This window comes from Phalaenopsis equestris, unplaced genomic scaffold (assembly GCF_001263595.1).
Source record: "Phalaenopsis equestris unplaced genomic scaffold, ASM126359v1 Scaffold000402, whole genome shotgun sequence".
NCBI lineage: Eukaryota > Viridiplantae > Streptophyta > Magnoliopsida > Asparagales > Orchidaceae > Phalaenopsis > Phalaenopsis equestris.
The window spans coordinates 794927-814784 of NW_018164844.1; the positions used below are offsets into that span (position 1 = coordinate 794927).

The 19858-nt window shown below is 31.9% G+C and overlaps 1 protein-coding gene across 1 annotated transcript in view; it reads left to right on the forward strand.

The window, feature by feature from the left end:
• Positions 1–448: 448 nt before the first annotated feature.
• Positions 449–19858, forward strand: part of LOC110026813 (cytokinin dehydrogenase 6-like) — a gene marked incomplete at its 5' end in the record, with an annotated part of 26326 nt that continues 6916 nt past the window's right edge. Inside the window, 3 exons of the mRNA XM_020727963.1 lie at positions 449–680; positions 10323–10450; positions 19501–19779. Coding sequence (XP_020583622.1) covers positions 449–680; positions 10323–10450; positions 19501–19779 — 639 coding nt within the window. The remainder of the gene's footprint in view (positions 681–10322; positions 10451–19500; positions 19780–19858) is intronic.

A 19858-nucleotide genomic window follows, 5' to 3' on the forward strand; every position in this document is an offset into this window, starting at 1 on the left:
ATATTTAAAATTATAAAAGTTTTCTTATCCATTTATAATGAAAATTCAAGCAATCATAAGTTTACCTAATTTTTGTGCTTAGCTTAGGAGGAAATTAAGAAAAAAAATTAACATTATATTATTTTGTTGTTATTTAATAAAAATAGAAGTATGGCACATCACAATAATTCTATAGAATATTACATAAATATTCTCACTTTTGCTCTATAAAAATCACTTATATGCTACAAACAATTATAAGAACTGAACTATGTAGTTTTTTTTCATGATAAAATTTAAAAAATATAAATTAATTTAGAATTTATAAAAATCAAATAAATAACAACAATAACACATATTTCCATGCATGGTACATGCCCAGGGACACTCAACATGGGGACAATCAGTGGCAGTGGACGGTGGGAATTCGATTCAATTGAGATCTCTGGCGAGCTGCGACGGCAAAAACCGCATCCACGTGTCGAAAGACGGCTGCTGCGGACCCTTCGTGGACGTAGGGGCGGAGCAACTGTGGGCGGAGGTGTTGCGAGAGGTGATAAAACACGGGCTTACCGCGCGGGGGTGGTTAGATTATCTTGATCTCACTGTGGGTGGAACAATCTCTGTTGGCGGAGTCGGTGGCTATAGTTTCAGGCATGGGCCGCTCGTGAGAAACGTCTTAGAGCTGGATGTCATCACCGGTAAGTATTCACATGACTTTTTGTTTCTACTATTTGTTTTTATTTGTGAGAAAACACTAAGCCTCCGTTTGGGACAGTTTATATGCTGTGACGACGTTTTGAAAATACTGTCTCACAATTTAGAAATTGGGTTTGAGTAGCTTATCCGAAAAAACAGTTTGTTTTTTACACTAAACGCGGAAAGTGGGTCGAACATCGAGGTCCGTGTTTCCAGATAAACGACTTATCTGGATATGCACAAGCTGCTCCAAATGCATCCTAAACTCTACGGATTACAATGTGAATCACATCAATTATTAAACGCACGGCGTGATTTGATCTACATTGCAGCACATTCTGTTGATGAAGAAACTTTTATTTTGAGCTAAACCGTGAATATTTTTGTTTTAGAATGTATTATTATTAGCATCATTAGATATTTATTTATTTATTTATTTTTTTGATTTTGAACGGATTTTCTAACCAATTTCCAAACAAAAATTCGAACAATACTAATGCTAGAATTTCAACCAACACAAATAACAAGCAAACTTATAAAGATACTTAACCAACAATTTAGGAATAATTACATATAAAGTAATTGAAATATTACTATTTATAAAATTTAGCATTCCTGTGATATTTTTTAACAGTCATATTTTTTTACGTGTAATGGATCAAATCATTAAAAATTTAATAAAAATGAATACATTAGTGATTTATCACGTATTTTGATATTAGAGCCAGAATTTGAAAAATGAACGAAAAATCGTATTAGATTTGTAAATAACAATGTTTCGGTTGTCATGTATGTAAAAATCCCAACAATTTAAATCCTTATTTACAATTTGAATTATATATTCCAATCGAATTTAATGTAGCATAACAATCTCTTTCCGGAATGAGACAATTTCTGATATCTTTGTCTCTTTCAGATTTTAAAACAGAAATAAAGAGCATACAATGCACGCATATACTTGCAAAGAGTGGCCATAATCATAACAGTAATACATTAAACCGCAAAGTATAATTGAAATGACAAAATAAATGCAGACCAGTAAACAGAGGGGAAAAGCTTTCATATAAGCTCATTTGACAAGACAGAAAATCTATACCATCCTTCTATCTCACTTCACGCTCGCAAAGTCTCACCAACATCAAGAACATGAAAGTTAAATCCAACGCTCTATTAAATCAAAATTTTTCACGTCTCGTATTTTCTTCCGGCGGTTCATATCTTTCAAGATGTAAATTCGGAATTAGTAAATTCTATTTTAAGATGGATTTAAGAATTTTTTGCTGTCGTCGCTCGTGAGATGATTTCCATCATATTGTCGCTTAAATTTATTGAATTTGATAAATCCTATTTAACGCAAATTCAGCTTACAGCCAAACACTGCCAAAGAACAAGAGCATTGTTGAATTATCTTTACATGTTCCAATTCCTTCTAGCGTATAAGGCAGATGAACTATTGTTACTTGTTTCCTTCTCTTTTGTCTCAGCAACCTTCAATCCCAATCCATGCTGTCATATTCTAAGCCCACACACGACACTGTCCTCCATTTCAATTTAAAAGCAATTGAAAACTAATTAAAACCTAACAGAACGCCAAATAGAATTATTTGAATTTAATAAAACATAATAAGATCAAACTCCTAAAAAAAATTGCTTTCTTGTTGATGGCCTACTAAATGATCTGATAGAATTTCATATAAATGAAATTATAACAAGTTTGATAGGTCAGATCCCATCTATGAAGTTACATAAATAATGAACAATAAAATTAAGGCACGGATAACCATAAAATAGTAGATAGTTGGTGTCATTTCTATCATCGGGTTATACTAATATTGCAATGCTTAAGAGAATTATGAAAGTATTCTAAAATGAGTTCTTTTACAATGTTGTTGATAATCATGCACACAATAAGTTACAAGCAATACTATTCTATTATAAGATGTCCATCTACAGTCATAATATATATATACATAACAGGAACGGTCTGAGGCTATTATATGAGCCTCGACCATCTCCTATGAGCCTAACAATTCGAGTACCACACCCTTCACTGGGGGGAATCGAACCCCTGACCAGAGGGGACTTACAATTGACAAGCAGATGTCCGACTAACTGATCTAAGTCCCCTCAGGTCACGAGTTCAATCCCCAAAAATCATCTCAAACCCCCCACCATTGCCTAAATTGACCAAAATTCAAAAAAATTACCAAATTCCCAAAATACATCCAAAATTGCCCAAAATTACCAAAATACCCCTCATGACCTAAAAATTCCAAAAATTTCTAAAAATCCCAAAATCATCCCAAATATTCCCAATTTCAAATTTTTATCATCAATTTGACCCAATTTGACAAATTAGTCAAATTTGACCAAAAAATCCAATTTACCTTAAAGGCCCAAATGTCCCCAAATTGGCCACAATCTTAGCCTAATTGGCCCAAATATTGCCCAATTTCAATTCCAAATCAAAATTCAGCATCCACAATCCTATTCTAAACAAAATTCAAGCCCAATTTGATCCAATTGCAAGCCCAATTTTACTTAAATAAAAAAGCCCCATATTTGGCCATATGCCTAAATCCATCAAATTAGTTCACCAATTCAATTCAAACTCTCTTGAAATTCTTCCAAATCCTTCATGACATCTCCATACACCAAAATGAACATTCAATTAGCCCAAATTCAATGTCAATCTTAAAAGCTCAAATATTTAAGTCATTTCAAAAAATCCCAAATCTGAAGCCCACATAATAATCTCTTTTCTCTTCATCATCCATTCAATTAAAAACACTCCCTAAGTTTCAAATTCATAATCAAATCATTCCAAATCAAGCCTCATGACAAAATCCACCAAAAATACCAAATCAATAAAAAATCCTTCCTCATGAAAATTAGTCAAGCCACATGCAAGCCATGAAACCACTCTCAAGCCATAGAAAAGCCATCAGAGTCTTGCCACATCATCAAACTATTAATGGTAAGAGGTCAAACCACTTTCAAGCCTCCTTAAAAAGGTTTTAACCCCTCCCATGAATCACTCTAACCCATGTTTAGCCAAATCTCTTTGGATGGTGACTTATCCCCATTGATTAAGCTGAATCAAATGATCTCCTCTTCAGTCCAAGACAGACCTTGGTGGCTGAACCCAACTCAAATCATGATTTGATCCAAATTGACCCAAAGTGGCCCTTTTCCCATATTATTTCAGTCCAAAAACTTTACACATGGCCAACTGACTTCACCAAAACCAAGCTCTGACCTCCCTGAGTTAGATGGTAACCCCTCTCTAGCCAGCCAACCACCTTGGTGGCCGGAAAACCCAAAATCAAAAGCTCTATCATGGACAAAACTTAAAATTAAACCCATCCAAGTTGGCTCATCCCAATTAGATTTTCACACATTGTTGACATCCACATAAGCAACTTAGGACACCCACCAATTGCTCCTGGTGGCCTCTCCTTCCCCATCTATTTAAACTCCCCTCCATGGCCAAAGTAAAAGACCTTGAAATTCCTTGGGAGACTCCGTCAAGTTGCTGCAGAGTTTCTTTGAGACATCTTGAGCTTAACCCAACCATCCTTAGTCACTCAAAGCCACTGTTCGAGCTTAATTTTTGAGCCCAATTTCTAGACCGAAACAGGCAACCCCTAAAACCTCCACCAAATTTAAATTAATTGCACCCACACCATCCCCACATCAAGAGAAAAAGATCCAACACAAGCCCCATCACCAGAGCACCCTTAGGTGGACTTTGATTAAACCCCTAAATCGACTTTGGTCGAATTCATATCTAGGCGATTCACCATGGCTTGAGGCTCCATCCCTAGGCTCTTAGGACTCCCACGAAGCTTCCAAAAACATCCAATTGAGGCTTCCCCTCTTGGACCAAGGTATTGAAAGTCAACCCTAAACCGAGCTTCATTTGATTCTCCATGTGTATAGAGTTGATTTAAGGGTCAATTAATCGTATAGATATGTTATCCTAGTCGAGACGAGTCTATAGGAACAAACCACACTTGATTTGGTTGAGAATCAATCGACATATTAGGGTTTGAAAACAAACGGTTTGTGGGTTGGCTTCGTTGGGGATGATGACCAAGCGCTGTTGGATTGCGTGTGTATCGTACAGACGATTCTGATCACGCCGGATGAGGAGATGGAATGGAACCGCAGGCTGACGAGGCGGACGCGTGGACAGTGGTGTCGAACAGGAGCTCATCGCGTGGAGTTTTCGGATCTGTCTAGGATGCGCTTGCATCACGTCACTTAAGTAGGAAAGTAGGGATTTTTTTATTTAAATAAATATCCATAACTTCAAAAATGCATAATTTTGTGTAGAAAAATCATAAAAATAAAATAAAAATACCTTGTTGCTCAGTGAAGAGAAGAAAATAATATGGAAATATTTTCATATTTATTTGATGCATATTTTATTTTAATTAATTAAATGGTGTTTTCCTTATTTTGATTCTCCATTAGCATAAACATTTCAACATGACTTGATTTTTGGGACTTTGATTCTACATGTTATGGGGATGCTCTTTCTAAACTTTCAAGGTTAGGGAAGATCTCTAGGCATGAATGTCTAATTTTCTAGGCATGAATGTCTAATTTTTAAGTTAATGATCTCTGTTTTGATATACAAATTATAATAATTAAAATACTCATTAGAAAAATATAAAATTTATTTTGGTGGGTTCACTACAGTTAAAAGATCCTAGAAAAAATATAAACTTGGTTTAATTCATTCAAAATAACCCTAATTGTCACCAACCCTAAAAATGAAAAAAAAATTAATTTGGAGTAATTATAAATTTAAATGACATAAAAATTATTTCACACTATAATTTAAAGTTAAAGGAGCTCCCCATAAAAATTTCATGTCAATTGTAGTTAATTTGACCACTCAAGGGATTAATTAAGTGAAATGACATTTTTGGCATTAAAATAATTATATAAATTAAAATACAATTAAAAAAATCACCAAATTGGTTTTGAGAGCTCCTTATGATTAGAGGAACCTAAGGAAAATAAAATTGGAATTAAAATAAATACTTCATTTTTAAGCATTTAAATTAATTAAAATGAATTAAAAATCATAAAAATCACAAAATTATAAAAACACACCAAGATGTTACATTTGATTTCCTGATCATCTAGAACCAATTAAAAAGAGTTTCCTGAACCAATTAAAATAGTTTTCCTAATTTTTTAAGTCAAAATATTAATTTAAAAGGCTTAAAATGAATTTTTCTCTAATTTTTTGCTAAAATAATTCCAATAATTAAAACATAAATTACAAAAATATGAAATCTATTTCTTTGATTCCCTGGACTCAAATAAATTTAATAAAAATATAAAAATTAATTTTCCATTTAAATATTAATTTGTATTTAATTAATACTCAAAACCAACAAATAGTTTTAATAATTAAATTAAATTTTTAAAAATCATTAAAATTGGTCTAAGTGGTCCTCTAACCCAAATGAATCTCATATAATTTTCTTAAGGACATAAGTTTTATTTTGATTGAGTTATTAAATTTTCATTGAAAATTCTGAGTTTTGCATGATAAATAATTATAAAAATTAACTAAATTCAGAAAAAATCATATTTTCTCCTCTGATGTTTTAATTAACTCAGGAGTGAGATAATATAAAATTTACAAGTCTTTTCAGTCTAATTTAATGAATTATAGGGTATTAAGGTCTTAGGGGCAAAATGGTAATTTTGAAATTTAAGGCTTAATTAATGTTTAGGCTTAACCAAAGGGCTAAATGGGCAATAAATAATCTTAATTGATATTTTGATGGTTGAAACAAAAAAGGGATAAGTTGAAGAAACCAATCTCACTTTGAATTTCATAAAGGATAAATTTGTAATTTTTCAAAATTTAATGAAATTTGGAAGAATAATTAAATATGGAGATATTAAGGTGAGGGTTTTGATTTAGAAAATCATAATTCACTGATTTTGAACACTAGTTAATGGTTTTAATATAATTTATAATTCATGATCGAAAGTAAAAATATTCAAAAATCTTTTTTTCTTAAAATTATAAATCCACCCGTTAAATCTTAAGGGCTTAATAGTGAACTAGGCTTAATCAAAATATTTTCTAATGAGGTTTAGAAAATAACTTGTAATTAAATTTAAAACCTTTCAAAACACTACAAGCTCATTATTTAAAATCAATTAATTAATTAAGTCAAGTTGCTTCCAAGGGTCTTTACCCATATAATTCATAAGTGAGATATTGAGTGATAATTACCCTACTTAAGGGATAATCAAAACATCAAATTCACTGAGCATAAGGATATTAATTGGATGAACAATATAGCAAATATGATAAAACCATAATGAACTCAAGTTAATTCCAAGGACCATGAAATGTCTAGGGTATTACTCGAAACTTCTTCATAATACTTTGAAAATCTTGAAGGACATGTGAGTTTATTATGAGTTGCTTAATAGAATCATACTTAAAATTTAAATACACCTAAAATATGACATAGGATTTGATAGGCACACTTTAAGTTTGTACTTTCTATCTTTTCTATAAGCATGTTTTAATTCCCGTAAAATTATACATATATATGCTTTGCACGTACTGAATTTTGGGGTAGAGGAACGAGAAGACCCGTTAGGTATGCTTTTATAGTTTACAGCGCTTTCTTTTCTCGTAATTTCCTACATTGTAATTTTATGCTTGTAAACTTGCACGCTAAAGAACGATGTCACCCTGCATGAAAACTAAAACCTTTAGGATAGCCACAAAACTGAAACTAAAACCAAAACTAAAATCAACCAAATTAATTCACCGCCGCAACATTCAAAAGACAAGACAACTCAATATTTGATCACAAACATCACAAAACAACAATTGAAACTAAATTAAGACGTCTTTATCGAATGATCGGTAATCCCTCAGTGGAAGTAACCTACGGTTGCTAACGAGATTTACCACAGTCTAAATGAAGTTATGAAACTCATTAAGTTGAGTTTAGTAAATTCATTTGGACTAAATGAACCCAATAGAAAATAGTTGTGCCGGAACGAGGGAACCGTAGGATCCTAACCGGTCTCGCTTTAATCAACTTTAATATGCCCAGTAAATTTAAGGAAACATAACCATATGGACATTTGATTTGACATCATAACTTGACACATTAGAAAACTTAAACTTGCTACAACGACGAGCTTGGAGCTAGCATTGTGGGCAGCACGATCTTCTTCATTAGCTGGAACAGCAATAGGATCTACAATAACATATTTCTTTTTTAGAATTAAACAACAATCCATAGGATTTCAGGGTTGTTTGCTTATGCAACATAATCCTCAATTTGTCTTTAGGCCTTTGTATAGCTTTGCTATGCAATTTAAGCCCTAACCCGCTTTAAGATTTTGATGTTGTCGTTCGTCACGACCTAAACCCTCAACGACTTAAATCCTCATATCTTTAAATCCTCATATCTTTCAGGCTATTTGTATGATCGTTTCACATGAATGTAAGCCCTAATTAATAAAATTGTCAGAATGAAATATTCAATAATTTCTCTTCTAAACTGGAGCCAAACCATATGATAACTTGGGAAGTCACCGAGGTTCTCCTCCGGTTCTATGACATCCCTTAGTTCTTCCTCCTTTGAATTCCAAAATAAAATGTTCCAGATTTGAATCATTCCCCTTTCACACCTCTTTGTCCAACCTCGTTGAAAAGTCCTAATCCTTTGACCTCTTTGAAGACAATATTCCCTGATTTTTATCCAGAGTTTTCTTAGGTGACTTCAATTATCTAAAATGTAATTAATTATAGGAGCTTGCTCTTATATAAAACATTCCCGAACCCAGCTTAACATAAGTCCTATTTAATTATTCATATTAAATATGAAAAATTGTAGGTCAACACAAAAAAAGTTTCACAGACTTAAACAAATGTCATACAATCTTTAGTTTATTTAATCGAGTCTTCACCAGTAAGTAATGTATCTATTCCTTGGGATAAGTGCACTACTTGTGGCATTAGGCTCGTTTATTTAAACTACTGAGGATACGAGATCGGTTTGATACTGTATTTTTAAAAATTTAAAATACTATTTTTTTCTAAATTATATATGTATTAAATTAAATTAAAACGAGTGTTGGGATATCCATCCTAGCAGCCGTGAACTTAACAACTCCTCAACTTTTTAGTGCCGACACCATGATGCTTGAATCCTTTCATGTAATATGACTAACTATATATTAGTTTACAACCACTAAAGATGACATATCTATTAGTAGTATAATCAAACCATATTTTATCTATTAGCCAATACAAGGCTTTTGATTTTCTTCAAATATTCTTAAAATAGATACTTTTGAATTTTGGTCAATTTTTTTTTCATTTTAAATATTTAAAAATTTAGATTATTGTAGTTTAACATCTTATTCTATCCAAATTCCTTTATGAGCTTCGATATCGAGAGTTGTAGAAGAATGTTTATTCACTAAGTTAAAAGAAAAATTAGTGGTTTCACCAACTAATGCTTAATCATTATTGCAAAAGATTATACGTAATTGAATTGATACATAAAATTAGATTTAGCCCTTTTAGCAACAGTATTCCAATATTTTCATTACATGAGTTTCCTAAAATCTAATTTTTTTTATGCTTCAACACATAGAGATGACTTTAATTTTCTTAAAAAACTACTTGAGAAAAAAGAAAAATATCTTCGATCAACATACACTAGGATAGTAATTAAGAAGTTCCCATATATCAAAATGAGTTGAATAAATAATATCAAAATGAGTTGAATAAATAATCATTTTGGTATAATGTAAGCTTTACCTTAGTATTTTAATGAAAGACACAATACGTGCAAAATTGTCCTTCCTAAGAAAATCACTAAAAATCTTAGAATTATTTAAGAATGTCTAAATCATACCATTAATCATTTATAAACTATGGTTGATTGTTAATAACTTAAGCCAACTTGATCAAGACTAGAGTCATTACCTAAGGATGGGATAGAGTCACGTAGATCTACTAAGTCAACCATAGTCAAACCATTAGCATACTTAGGGCTAATTAAGATAGTCTAAGGTAGATCCCAAAATTAGCTAGAGTTACCTAAGATGAGTTCAATTTAGGATTAAATGGCCAACAAAGTGCATAGGGAATATTAGGTTAACCCAAATCAAATCATTAAGTAACATAAGTTTAATTATAACAAATTAGGATATACCACTAAAATTTTTAAAATTAAATAGGATAGCTAAAGGAAATATCTAAACGATCTTCAAAGCCATTTAATTGAAATTTTAGAAATATATTTAAACAGTTTATGAATTAGTTAAAAGTTAAGGTTTATCTAAATTAATTATAATAAACATGACACATGTGCACATGCACCATTCTTAGTTTGAAAAAATAAGAAACAAATAATTTGGTTGGATTCTAAGTTGAAATGATAGCCAAAGCAAATTCAAGATATAATTATTGATCTCAACTCACATTTTCATCTTCGAAAGGAGATTTTATGATAAAGATAGTCTCATCTATTTGAGATCAAATTATATTCTTCCATGATTTTTATATTTCCATTTAGTTTTCATCAATATTTGATATGAACCATGCATTATGGCTTTGTATGGTGTAGGAAAGGGGGAGATGTTAACATGCTCAGAAGACCTCAATCAAGACTTATTTCATGCTATCTTTGGAGGATTAGGCCAATTTGGTGTCATCACTAGGGCTAGGATTGCCCTGGATCCAGCTCCTACTATGGTAATAATTTTATCATCACTTCAAATTATATGTAATTTATTTAATGAAGTATATTTCATGTTAAGCATTCTTACCCATGCCATTTTAAATAGAAATATGTTATATTTATGCATATGAGAAAAATTTTTAGAATAAATGTTTAAGCTCTTATATGTCTTCTTGAAAACAATAAGACACTTATGATGTGACCTATAACTCTCATATACTTAAGCATTTCTTTTAATCTAAATAATGAAATATCCATAAAATATTATACATAAAGTTGTAATATTGAATTTTAGTAAGATTTGAATCAATAAATTATGTGTATCCTTTATATGAGAAAAAATATATATTTTTTTATTTCCTTTCTTGAAATTGGTATCATTGTTTATTTTGATTTCTTTTCTAGAGAAATTTGATGTATAGTGACACTATAATTCATAGTGGGGGAACTCTAATCACCATTCCCATATTTCAAAGAGAAGCTTATGAGTGTTGGAAGATCAAAATGAAGTCCATTAAGAGCATCAAGCTTATGAAAAGTGATCTAAAATATTTTTGAAGAATTGGAATATGAAAATTAACTCTTTAAGAATTAAAAAAAGTATGCTTGAAGATGTTCACAACAATAATGCAAAGGTAATGAACAAAATATAAATGGAAGCTTCAAGATAATTTTATTTCATGGATACAAGAAAATTATAGGCAAAGCAATTTGGGACATTATGGAAAGCAAGCTGAAAGATAAATAGAAGATAAGAACCATCTTTATTTGATCCCTTATATATGATTTTTATAATTTATAAAAAGAAATATTTTTAAAATGTTAAAAATTATTATGAAAATGATTAAATTTGTTTTTTAAATGAGAAATAATGGTTTTCCTATTTATTATCAAGTTAGAAAGAAAAATGGTTTGTTTGATTAGTAATTATGATTTTATTATTTTATGATTGAAGAGAAAAATATTTTTTTTTATTTCCTATAATTAAAAATTTAACGAAATATCTTTAAGTTTAAGAAAAAAAAGATTAAAGGATGTTGATCAATCTAGTTAAACTACATGTTTTTCAATCCAAGGCATAGAAAAAGAAAAAAAATATATCAAAAAAAGTTAGGCCGAGGATTGTTCGATTGGAGGTAGAAGAAGTGAAAGAAAAATAAGAAAATTGAAGAAGAAAAAGAAGAGGATAGACATGATTTAAGGAAACAGGATAGTGTGAGAAATGAATAAGGAGTCCCTTTGCAAGATTCCAAATAGAATGCAAAATTCTCAAATAGAGAAGTCATTTCACACACACACACACACACACACACATAAATCAAGTATTTTAAAATTTTTTTCTTTTATTTTCATATGAAACAATATAAATAATAAGCTAATATATTCAAATCAACATCCCGAATCACATTAGTTACAACAATAGTAGAACTTTTTTCAAATTTATTATTCATTTCAAACTTAATTTTAATTTTCAAATTTGTATAAGTCACTCATGACCTTAAAATTTAGTTTATCAAGTACGATCTCAAATTTAAGTCCAATCATCAAAATTCTCTCAACTTTCACTCCATTTAGTATTTAACATTTGGGTATATGATAAATAAAATAAAATATTTTATACTCAAATATCTTGTTGTAATAAAAAATTTACTCATCCTATTTATCTGATATAAAAAAGAATGTTATCTAAGAAATAATTTGTGTAGTTACTTTAATTTCTTAAAAAGAAGTTGAGTTTCTTGTATTGGTCTACTCTGGATGATTATATCAAATGTTAATTTGTTAATTTGTTTTTATTTCTTATTTCTTATTCCAAATATTGAGGCACTAATATCAAATAAGGATATGACAAACTTATAGGTGTGTGATTTAATATTTGAATTTTTTTTTTGTAAACAAACAAACTAAGCATAGAACTAAAAGAATAAATATATAAATGAATTATCAAATAGAAATAACAATATAAAATGACTGAAAAATTCAAAAACCAATGAGATTAAGCAAAAAATTTAAAGAATAAAAATAAAATTTATTAATTGAAATAAAATTCTTATAGTGCTTTGGTAGATGAAGAAAGGATAAATCTTTCTTAAATTCCTCAGATGATCTTACTTGAATGCTTTTGACTTATTCTGCTTTTGAAAGTTTAACTTGAAAATCTTGGGAATATAGAAAAAAAAATAGTAGAGGAATGAAGGTATTTGGCTTAAAAAGCTTTTTAAGCTTTTAAAAGATCAAATTAGCTGGATAATTAATTTCCCCTATAATTTGAGCCTTGCATTTACAAACACATTCAGGAAAATTTTGGATGGCCAATAATTAAGATGATCCAATTATGTTTATTTGAATGATCATAGATCATATGTATGAGTATGATAATGATTTTAGGTTTATGGATAAAGATATTATTGTTATTGTAATCAATGTTAAAAGGTTTTTTTGCTATTAATAGCTAGTTTCTAATGTGTAAGATACATTAATTTGTATGCATAATTCCACCCAAATAATAAGAATGATTCATAGGTACAATCAAAATCAAATGTATGATCCTCCAGAAGAATAAAATTTTATGAAATTAATTCATGAAACTTTCTACTCAACCCAAAATTTATAGTAAAAATTTCAATAAAAGCAAGCATCCTATAAAGCCATTAAACTAAAACACATCACATAAGCATAATAATGAAAGAAAATTAAAATATGACTCAATAAAAATGTTTTAAATTTTGTTATAAAGTATTTTGTTTCATGTCTTCTTACTTAGTCACTAGATCATTTCCTCTAATTTATTTAGTTTCATTTTCTTGATTTTTTAATTTAATCAAATTTATAATTACTTAGTTAAAAAATTAGTTTCTAAAGACATGTTTGCATTTATTAAAATAAGTTTATCTATATCACAATTTCATGATGTTAGCATAATGTTAGGCGTTGATGGACATCAAATGTTTGTTATTAGTAGATGAAATATTGGTGAGTATTATAAACCATAAGAGTTAGATTTCGATGAATGTTTGCATTGAATGACATTGATAGATAGATGCATACTATTATCTACTAACTATGAAACGTGATAATAATAAATTATAGCTGGGCATCAATAGACAATAGCCAACTATAAACATTTGAGAATTTTGATCAATGAATGTATTATGTTAATGAAGGGCAATGAGTAGCATCATGTGACATATGAAGAGAAAATTTTAAAGTTGAATGATGGCTGCGGTTCTTCATGATTTTTATCATAATATAAGTAGAGATCATGAAACTAAAAACATGTTTGTCACATATTAGTGGCTAATACACATTAGAAATGAATCATTAATTACCATCAAGTAATAATTAAAGAGGAATCTTACGTCTAATTAATGAATGGTACTAAAAACAAGCATGCTTGGTTAGAATTGGTAAAGTTCTAGCATCACATAATAATTAATGATGGTTTTCAATATCAATCATTGATTGTAATCAAATGATAAAAGATGTCGGATAATAATGTTGGCCAATGACTAGCCTTGAGTGTTGGTCATTGATTATTTTTTGGATTGCAGGTAAGGATTCAATATTTATCAACTACTAACATTGTGTGGTAAGCAACAAAAGGCATAATGTTGATCTATCATAGGTTTTTGGAGGTGTACAATGGTGGGCAATGATGTTGGTTGTTGGTTAATGTTTGGTAGAAAGGAGCAATTTGTATTGAGCTTGATTAATGACCGATATCAATTAATATGTAACAATTATCATTAGTTTTTTTAATAACATAGAAGATTGATAATGATAGACTTATATGTCACTTAATAACTAACATTGAATAATGGACAATAAAGTGTTCACTCTAGTTGGCTATCATTTACTAAGAAGAGATAAAAAGCGTTGATGCCAAGTGATGGTGAAAGATAAAAGAAAGGATTTGACTAGAATGTTAGGTGAGGAACGTTGTGGCTACAATTAGTTCTTAATGATGAGAGCCGACCAATACCACAAACAGAGAAAAAATCAAACATTTATATCGACCGACATTGATAACTCTAAAAATATTTAGGGATAAACAAGATGCTTAATCAGGAATACCTTCATTATCATGAGAGCAACCTAATGACAAAAATAGCATATATATATATATATATATATATATAATATATATATATATATATCATAAATATTTTGAGATATCTAGATCTTTATTGTTTCTTTAACAAGAAATCAGAGGATTCCATTGTGATCCATCAACCCCATGCATTTACTCTTGATAAGATTTTTCAGGCTTGAAATTAACCAAGGTGGGAGTAAGCAGTCACATGGTGGAATTAGGTTTTCTATGAGGCTATTTGTCTGAAAGGATATGCAATGCAATGTAATTCTCTTACATGGATTTTCAGTAATAACATGGATTTTCAGTAATAAATGTTTGGTATGAAGACATGTAAATACGATGTAAAACATAAATGAATTTGAAATTTACACTCTTTTTCTCGATTTTTTTGGGACTCAAAGTAGCCAACTTGTTTATTTATATGTCATCGTATAATTCTCTTATTCAAATAAATCCCTCTCCTGAATCATATCAATGACTCGAAGAAGAGATGAATAAAAAACAAGGATATACGAAGACAAATAGTCAAAAAAATAAAAGAAACAAGCAGAAGACTTATATTTAAATAATCTTCATATATTGGGTCGAGAATATACGTCCGAAAAGGATCTGATCGAAGTACCTCAAAACACAATACCAAGAAGAGAATCCCAACATAAGCCACCTGTAACCAGAGAATCAAAAAGAAAAATTTTTATTGTGGGGTCAAGAGTTTCCCAGAGGAGCGTATCCCTCTAATAAATTACATCTTGATGATTACCTAGGAATACTCTCCATAAAAGGAGTTTCACTTATATTATCATGAACATGAAAAATAATTAAAGGTTGATTATTTCGTATGGAAATGCCCCAATGCTTAAAAAATCTCGCTAGGCCACTGGGTAGAGAGTGAGCCTCTCACATCCCAAATGAGTTTCGGCTTGTCTGCATCAGAACCTATGAAATAACCAAAATCACTCAACAGGGATATCCTTATATGTTAGAGCAGTCCGGGTCATAAGGACAGAGGGTGAATCACTGTATCCCAAATGGGTTATAGCTCATTGGTAATCGAGTCATCAGGGTGATATCAACAAAGTCAAAGGAGTGATAGGGCTTGAAGGAGCTCAATAAGAGTAAGGGTAGAGTAATCCTAAAAAATAGAGGTAGTTGGGTCGGGGTACCACAGACACATCATCCCAAGCTACTAGAACCCTAAGTCTACCTGGTTGTGGAGGTAGTCGACCAACATGTCTAGAGATCCCTGGTCAACAATCTATGAATTGGATCATCCACGGAGATCTTGGTAGCCCTAAGGTCAATGTAATGAATCTCTATCTTTTGACTATTAGGTGGATCTCCAAGCGGTGGGATTTATAGCCGCTAAAGTGATAAGGATGCCGTAGGAAAAAAAGGAAATAAGAGGTCCAGCTACAAACTTAAAAAATGCTCTCGACAAAGAACTTACTCCTCTTCTAGGTCGAGGAAGCCTCTAACAACCTACACGTACTAAACAACCACCTAAGTATAAAAAACTTATGCTTGGTCAACCGGGTTGAAGTAGCATGAGGACTTCTTCTCGAGACAAGCAACATGATGCAATTATCTAGTCTTAATTATGGAGGCCCTATTAGAGATGACTTGGGATATATCCATCTCATGCAAACCCTTTTAAAACCAGCTCAAAGGCCATGCAGGAAATTAAAGTGCAGGTTTTAAATAGTTCAATATTTAATCCTAAATTTTGATTAATCTAGAATTTTTATTATGATTTTTATAAAAAATTTATAATATTATTGTCCTTAAAGAGCCAAAACTATAATTTTGGGTTCCAAACAAAATCATAACCCAAAAAGGCTGAAAACAATCCAAACATACATGCTCGCAGCAAAACAATAAAACAAGTCAAATTTAAATAAAGACCGATGCCACTGGGTCGACAACATATCCCATAAAATAAAATAGTAATCGGACTTTGCATATATATGCATGCTCTTAAATCTATACATCAATATCAAATACAAAATTATAATACAGGACTTATTTTCACATGGTTCCCCACAACATTGTTCCCTTGCTAAATGCCTTAGAAACTGTGCTTATATATTATTTCCACTACAGTACTCTCCTAAGTAATACAAAGTATAAAAAGAATGTGAAAGAAAAACTAAACCTACATAAAAGTGTTAGCACGAGTTATAACATGCAAATGTATCTGGGTCATGCATGATAGGAGAGATATGCAACACCTACAAGCAAAATTTAGCATGTAAATCATCACATGCTACCCCTTTTTATTGTACCATTGTGTGTGCATATATGGCATGGTATCTCTGTAGAAGACAAACCTAATATTCTACCATGCATACCAAAATCAAATAACATGCAAGTACACCAAAGACACAAGCAGAAAAAAGGCACCTAGCTAAGATAACCAAGCCAGCACGGAACAATAAGGTGCCAAAAAACTATCTAGCAACCTGATCCTAACACAACACATCATCTAACAAAAAGTGTATTAACCAATATCTAAGTGCACAGGATAAAATCTCCGGCTACCGTATGAATTTGACGGGGTCGCAACATAGGCTCCTTCCTAAAGATCTAAGGGATCTAAAGCGCGTTACAAGAAAATGGGTGACATGGTTAAATGAGGTTGCCTCACATATGGCCTAACATCCATGTAATTTTAAAATAGGTGGATAATACTTATAATACCAAAAATAACCATTTTTATATTTTAAAATAACAGGCTGCTAATGGTAGATCCGGAACAATCAAGTGACATACTTTTGGTCCTTGGATCCTTAGCACAATCATACTATTTATTGCTTGTGATATAGAAACTCACATTGCTTGTCAAGATATCATCGGGGCAATGCTCATTTGGGTATCACGACCGACAAATAGATCACTCTTGTAACAAGTAAGACAAGTCATCGAGCCAAATGTGCAAGGATAAAAACATCCAAAAGACCCATATTGTGATTGTTTGACCGAAGCATGAAATAATTACAACGGGCGCCAAAAGGCAAAGCACACATCATGCAAATTAATGTAAAGATGCCTACATGCAACATAACACACACAAATGGGATGTGCCGACAAAATGGGCTACCTATGAAATGGAATTACACTTGCCCGGGGGACCCGAGGTGCCATGTGACAATCAAGCACCAGCTACGAGTGAGTTTGCATCGAGTAAAAAAATACTTATAAAGTGTATTTACACCTTACCCAAGAGGCACTTACCGAGAACACATGCAAACATGCAAGATATGCAACAAGACAAATGAGATAAGTCAAGCATACTGAAATGTGGAAGACATATGAGAAATGTCAAATATACAACATGTGAATGACCCACAAATGTGAAAAGTGCCAAACATACTAAGTCTATGATTCATACAGGTGAGAATCACATGCTTAGGTGGACACACATTGTGCCTCATACTAGTTTAGCGGCTGTGAAATATAACTCATATTCAACCCAATGTCAAATGCCCCACTCCACTCTAAGGGGTGTCGTGGGCAGCGAAGCATGTGGCTATACATGTAAGTCATCTCCTCTCAAAAGGGGCAAGTGTCTAGTCTTCATGTATACGGTTGTGTATGTAGATAAGACACTCGCAGGTGTGGGTGCTCAAAGAGACACCACGAGGTGAGGGTGGTTAGAGAGACGCCCCAAACCAAGGGTGCTTAAGGAGACATCCAAGACATGCCACAAGCAAAGCATATAAGACAAATATATTTTACATGCAATGAAATAAATCATAGACATCAAGTAAAAAAGATTCTTCATACACAAGCCAAGAAAACATGCAGCATGAAAGAAAGCATATAAGCATGCAAGTGATCGGTCGACCGAGCCGTGGCAGCTGGTCGAACCGAAGAGGGTGGATTGAATGATCCAAGACAATCAATCAGACCCAAAAGAGTAGGTAATCAGTTCAGGGTGGCCGATCAAAACCCAAGAGGCAATACGACTTCGTTGGGTGGCCAGTTAAGCCCAAAGCGGGTGATCGACACGTAGAGCTCAATCAAACCCAAAGGAATGGTGACTACCCCAAGCTGACCGATTAAACCCAAAGTGGGTTATCAACATTTGACTGTTAATTGAACCTAAAGGATTAGGTGATCAACAACTGGCTGTTGATCAAACCCAAATGAACAGGTGATCAACATGAAATGGCCGATCAAACCCAAAGCGAGTGATCAGCATGTAGCAGTTGATCAAACCCAAATAATTAGGTAATCGACATGCGACAGTTGATCAAACCCAAAGGATTGGGTGATTGGCCTAGGAAGATTGATCAAACCAAAATTGACAGTCTATTGAACTCAAGGAATCAGGTGATCGGCCTAGGACGATCGACCAAACCCGAAACGGGTGATCGACACGTGATGGTTGATCAAACCCAGAGGATCGAGTGATCGGCCCGGGATGGTCAATTGAACCCAAATGATCGGTTGATCGACTCGGGATGACCGATCAAACCCAACACGGGTGATCGACACTTACATACCACACAATTCTTATGTATTTACCATCTACATCTAAGCATTCATACTAATATACATTCCACTCAAATCTTTAGCATCACGTTGAGAATACTATCATCATCATCTTTTTTAAAAGTCAAAATAAATTTTTCAATGTATGAGTTTTTGACGTTAAAGTGCTACAATCGTATGTAAATACAAAAGAATTGTGTTGTATGTATATAAATTTCCCAACAAGTAAAAAAAATAAAAAAAAATTACATGATTTATTCAAAATGATAATATACATCACTAACAAAATAATTAAGAAACATCTATGCACAGTACACTCTTACAAAGTTTGGACTTTATCAAATAATTGACATATATATACTTGCACTTTATTAAAAGGTTTGAGTAAATATTCATTTCTTGTCACTTTTTTCTATCTTTTTTTTTTATTATTTTTTGTACATTTATGATTACAAGCAGATTATTAATATATAGGTGAGATGGGTTGCCCTAGTCTACAACGATTTCAATATATTTTCCAGTTGTGAGGAGCACCTGATTTCCTTGGATGGAGACAAGGAGATGAAGAAAGGATTCAACTACATTGAAGGCTTCTTCTTCTCAGACAGCAATCACGTAGAAAACTTCATTTCTCCCTTTCTGTCTGGGAGGGATAGAGTGCTTGTTGGTGCCTTCGCTGACAAGAATAAAGGTGCCTACATTATTGAAGCCGCTTTTCATTATGATGAAAGCTCTGCAGCCACCGTCGACCAGGTACTACATTCTCTCTCTCTCTCTCTCTCTATATATATATATATGATTATATATATATATATATGATTATATATATATT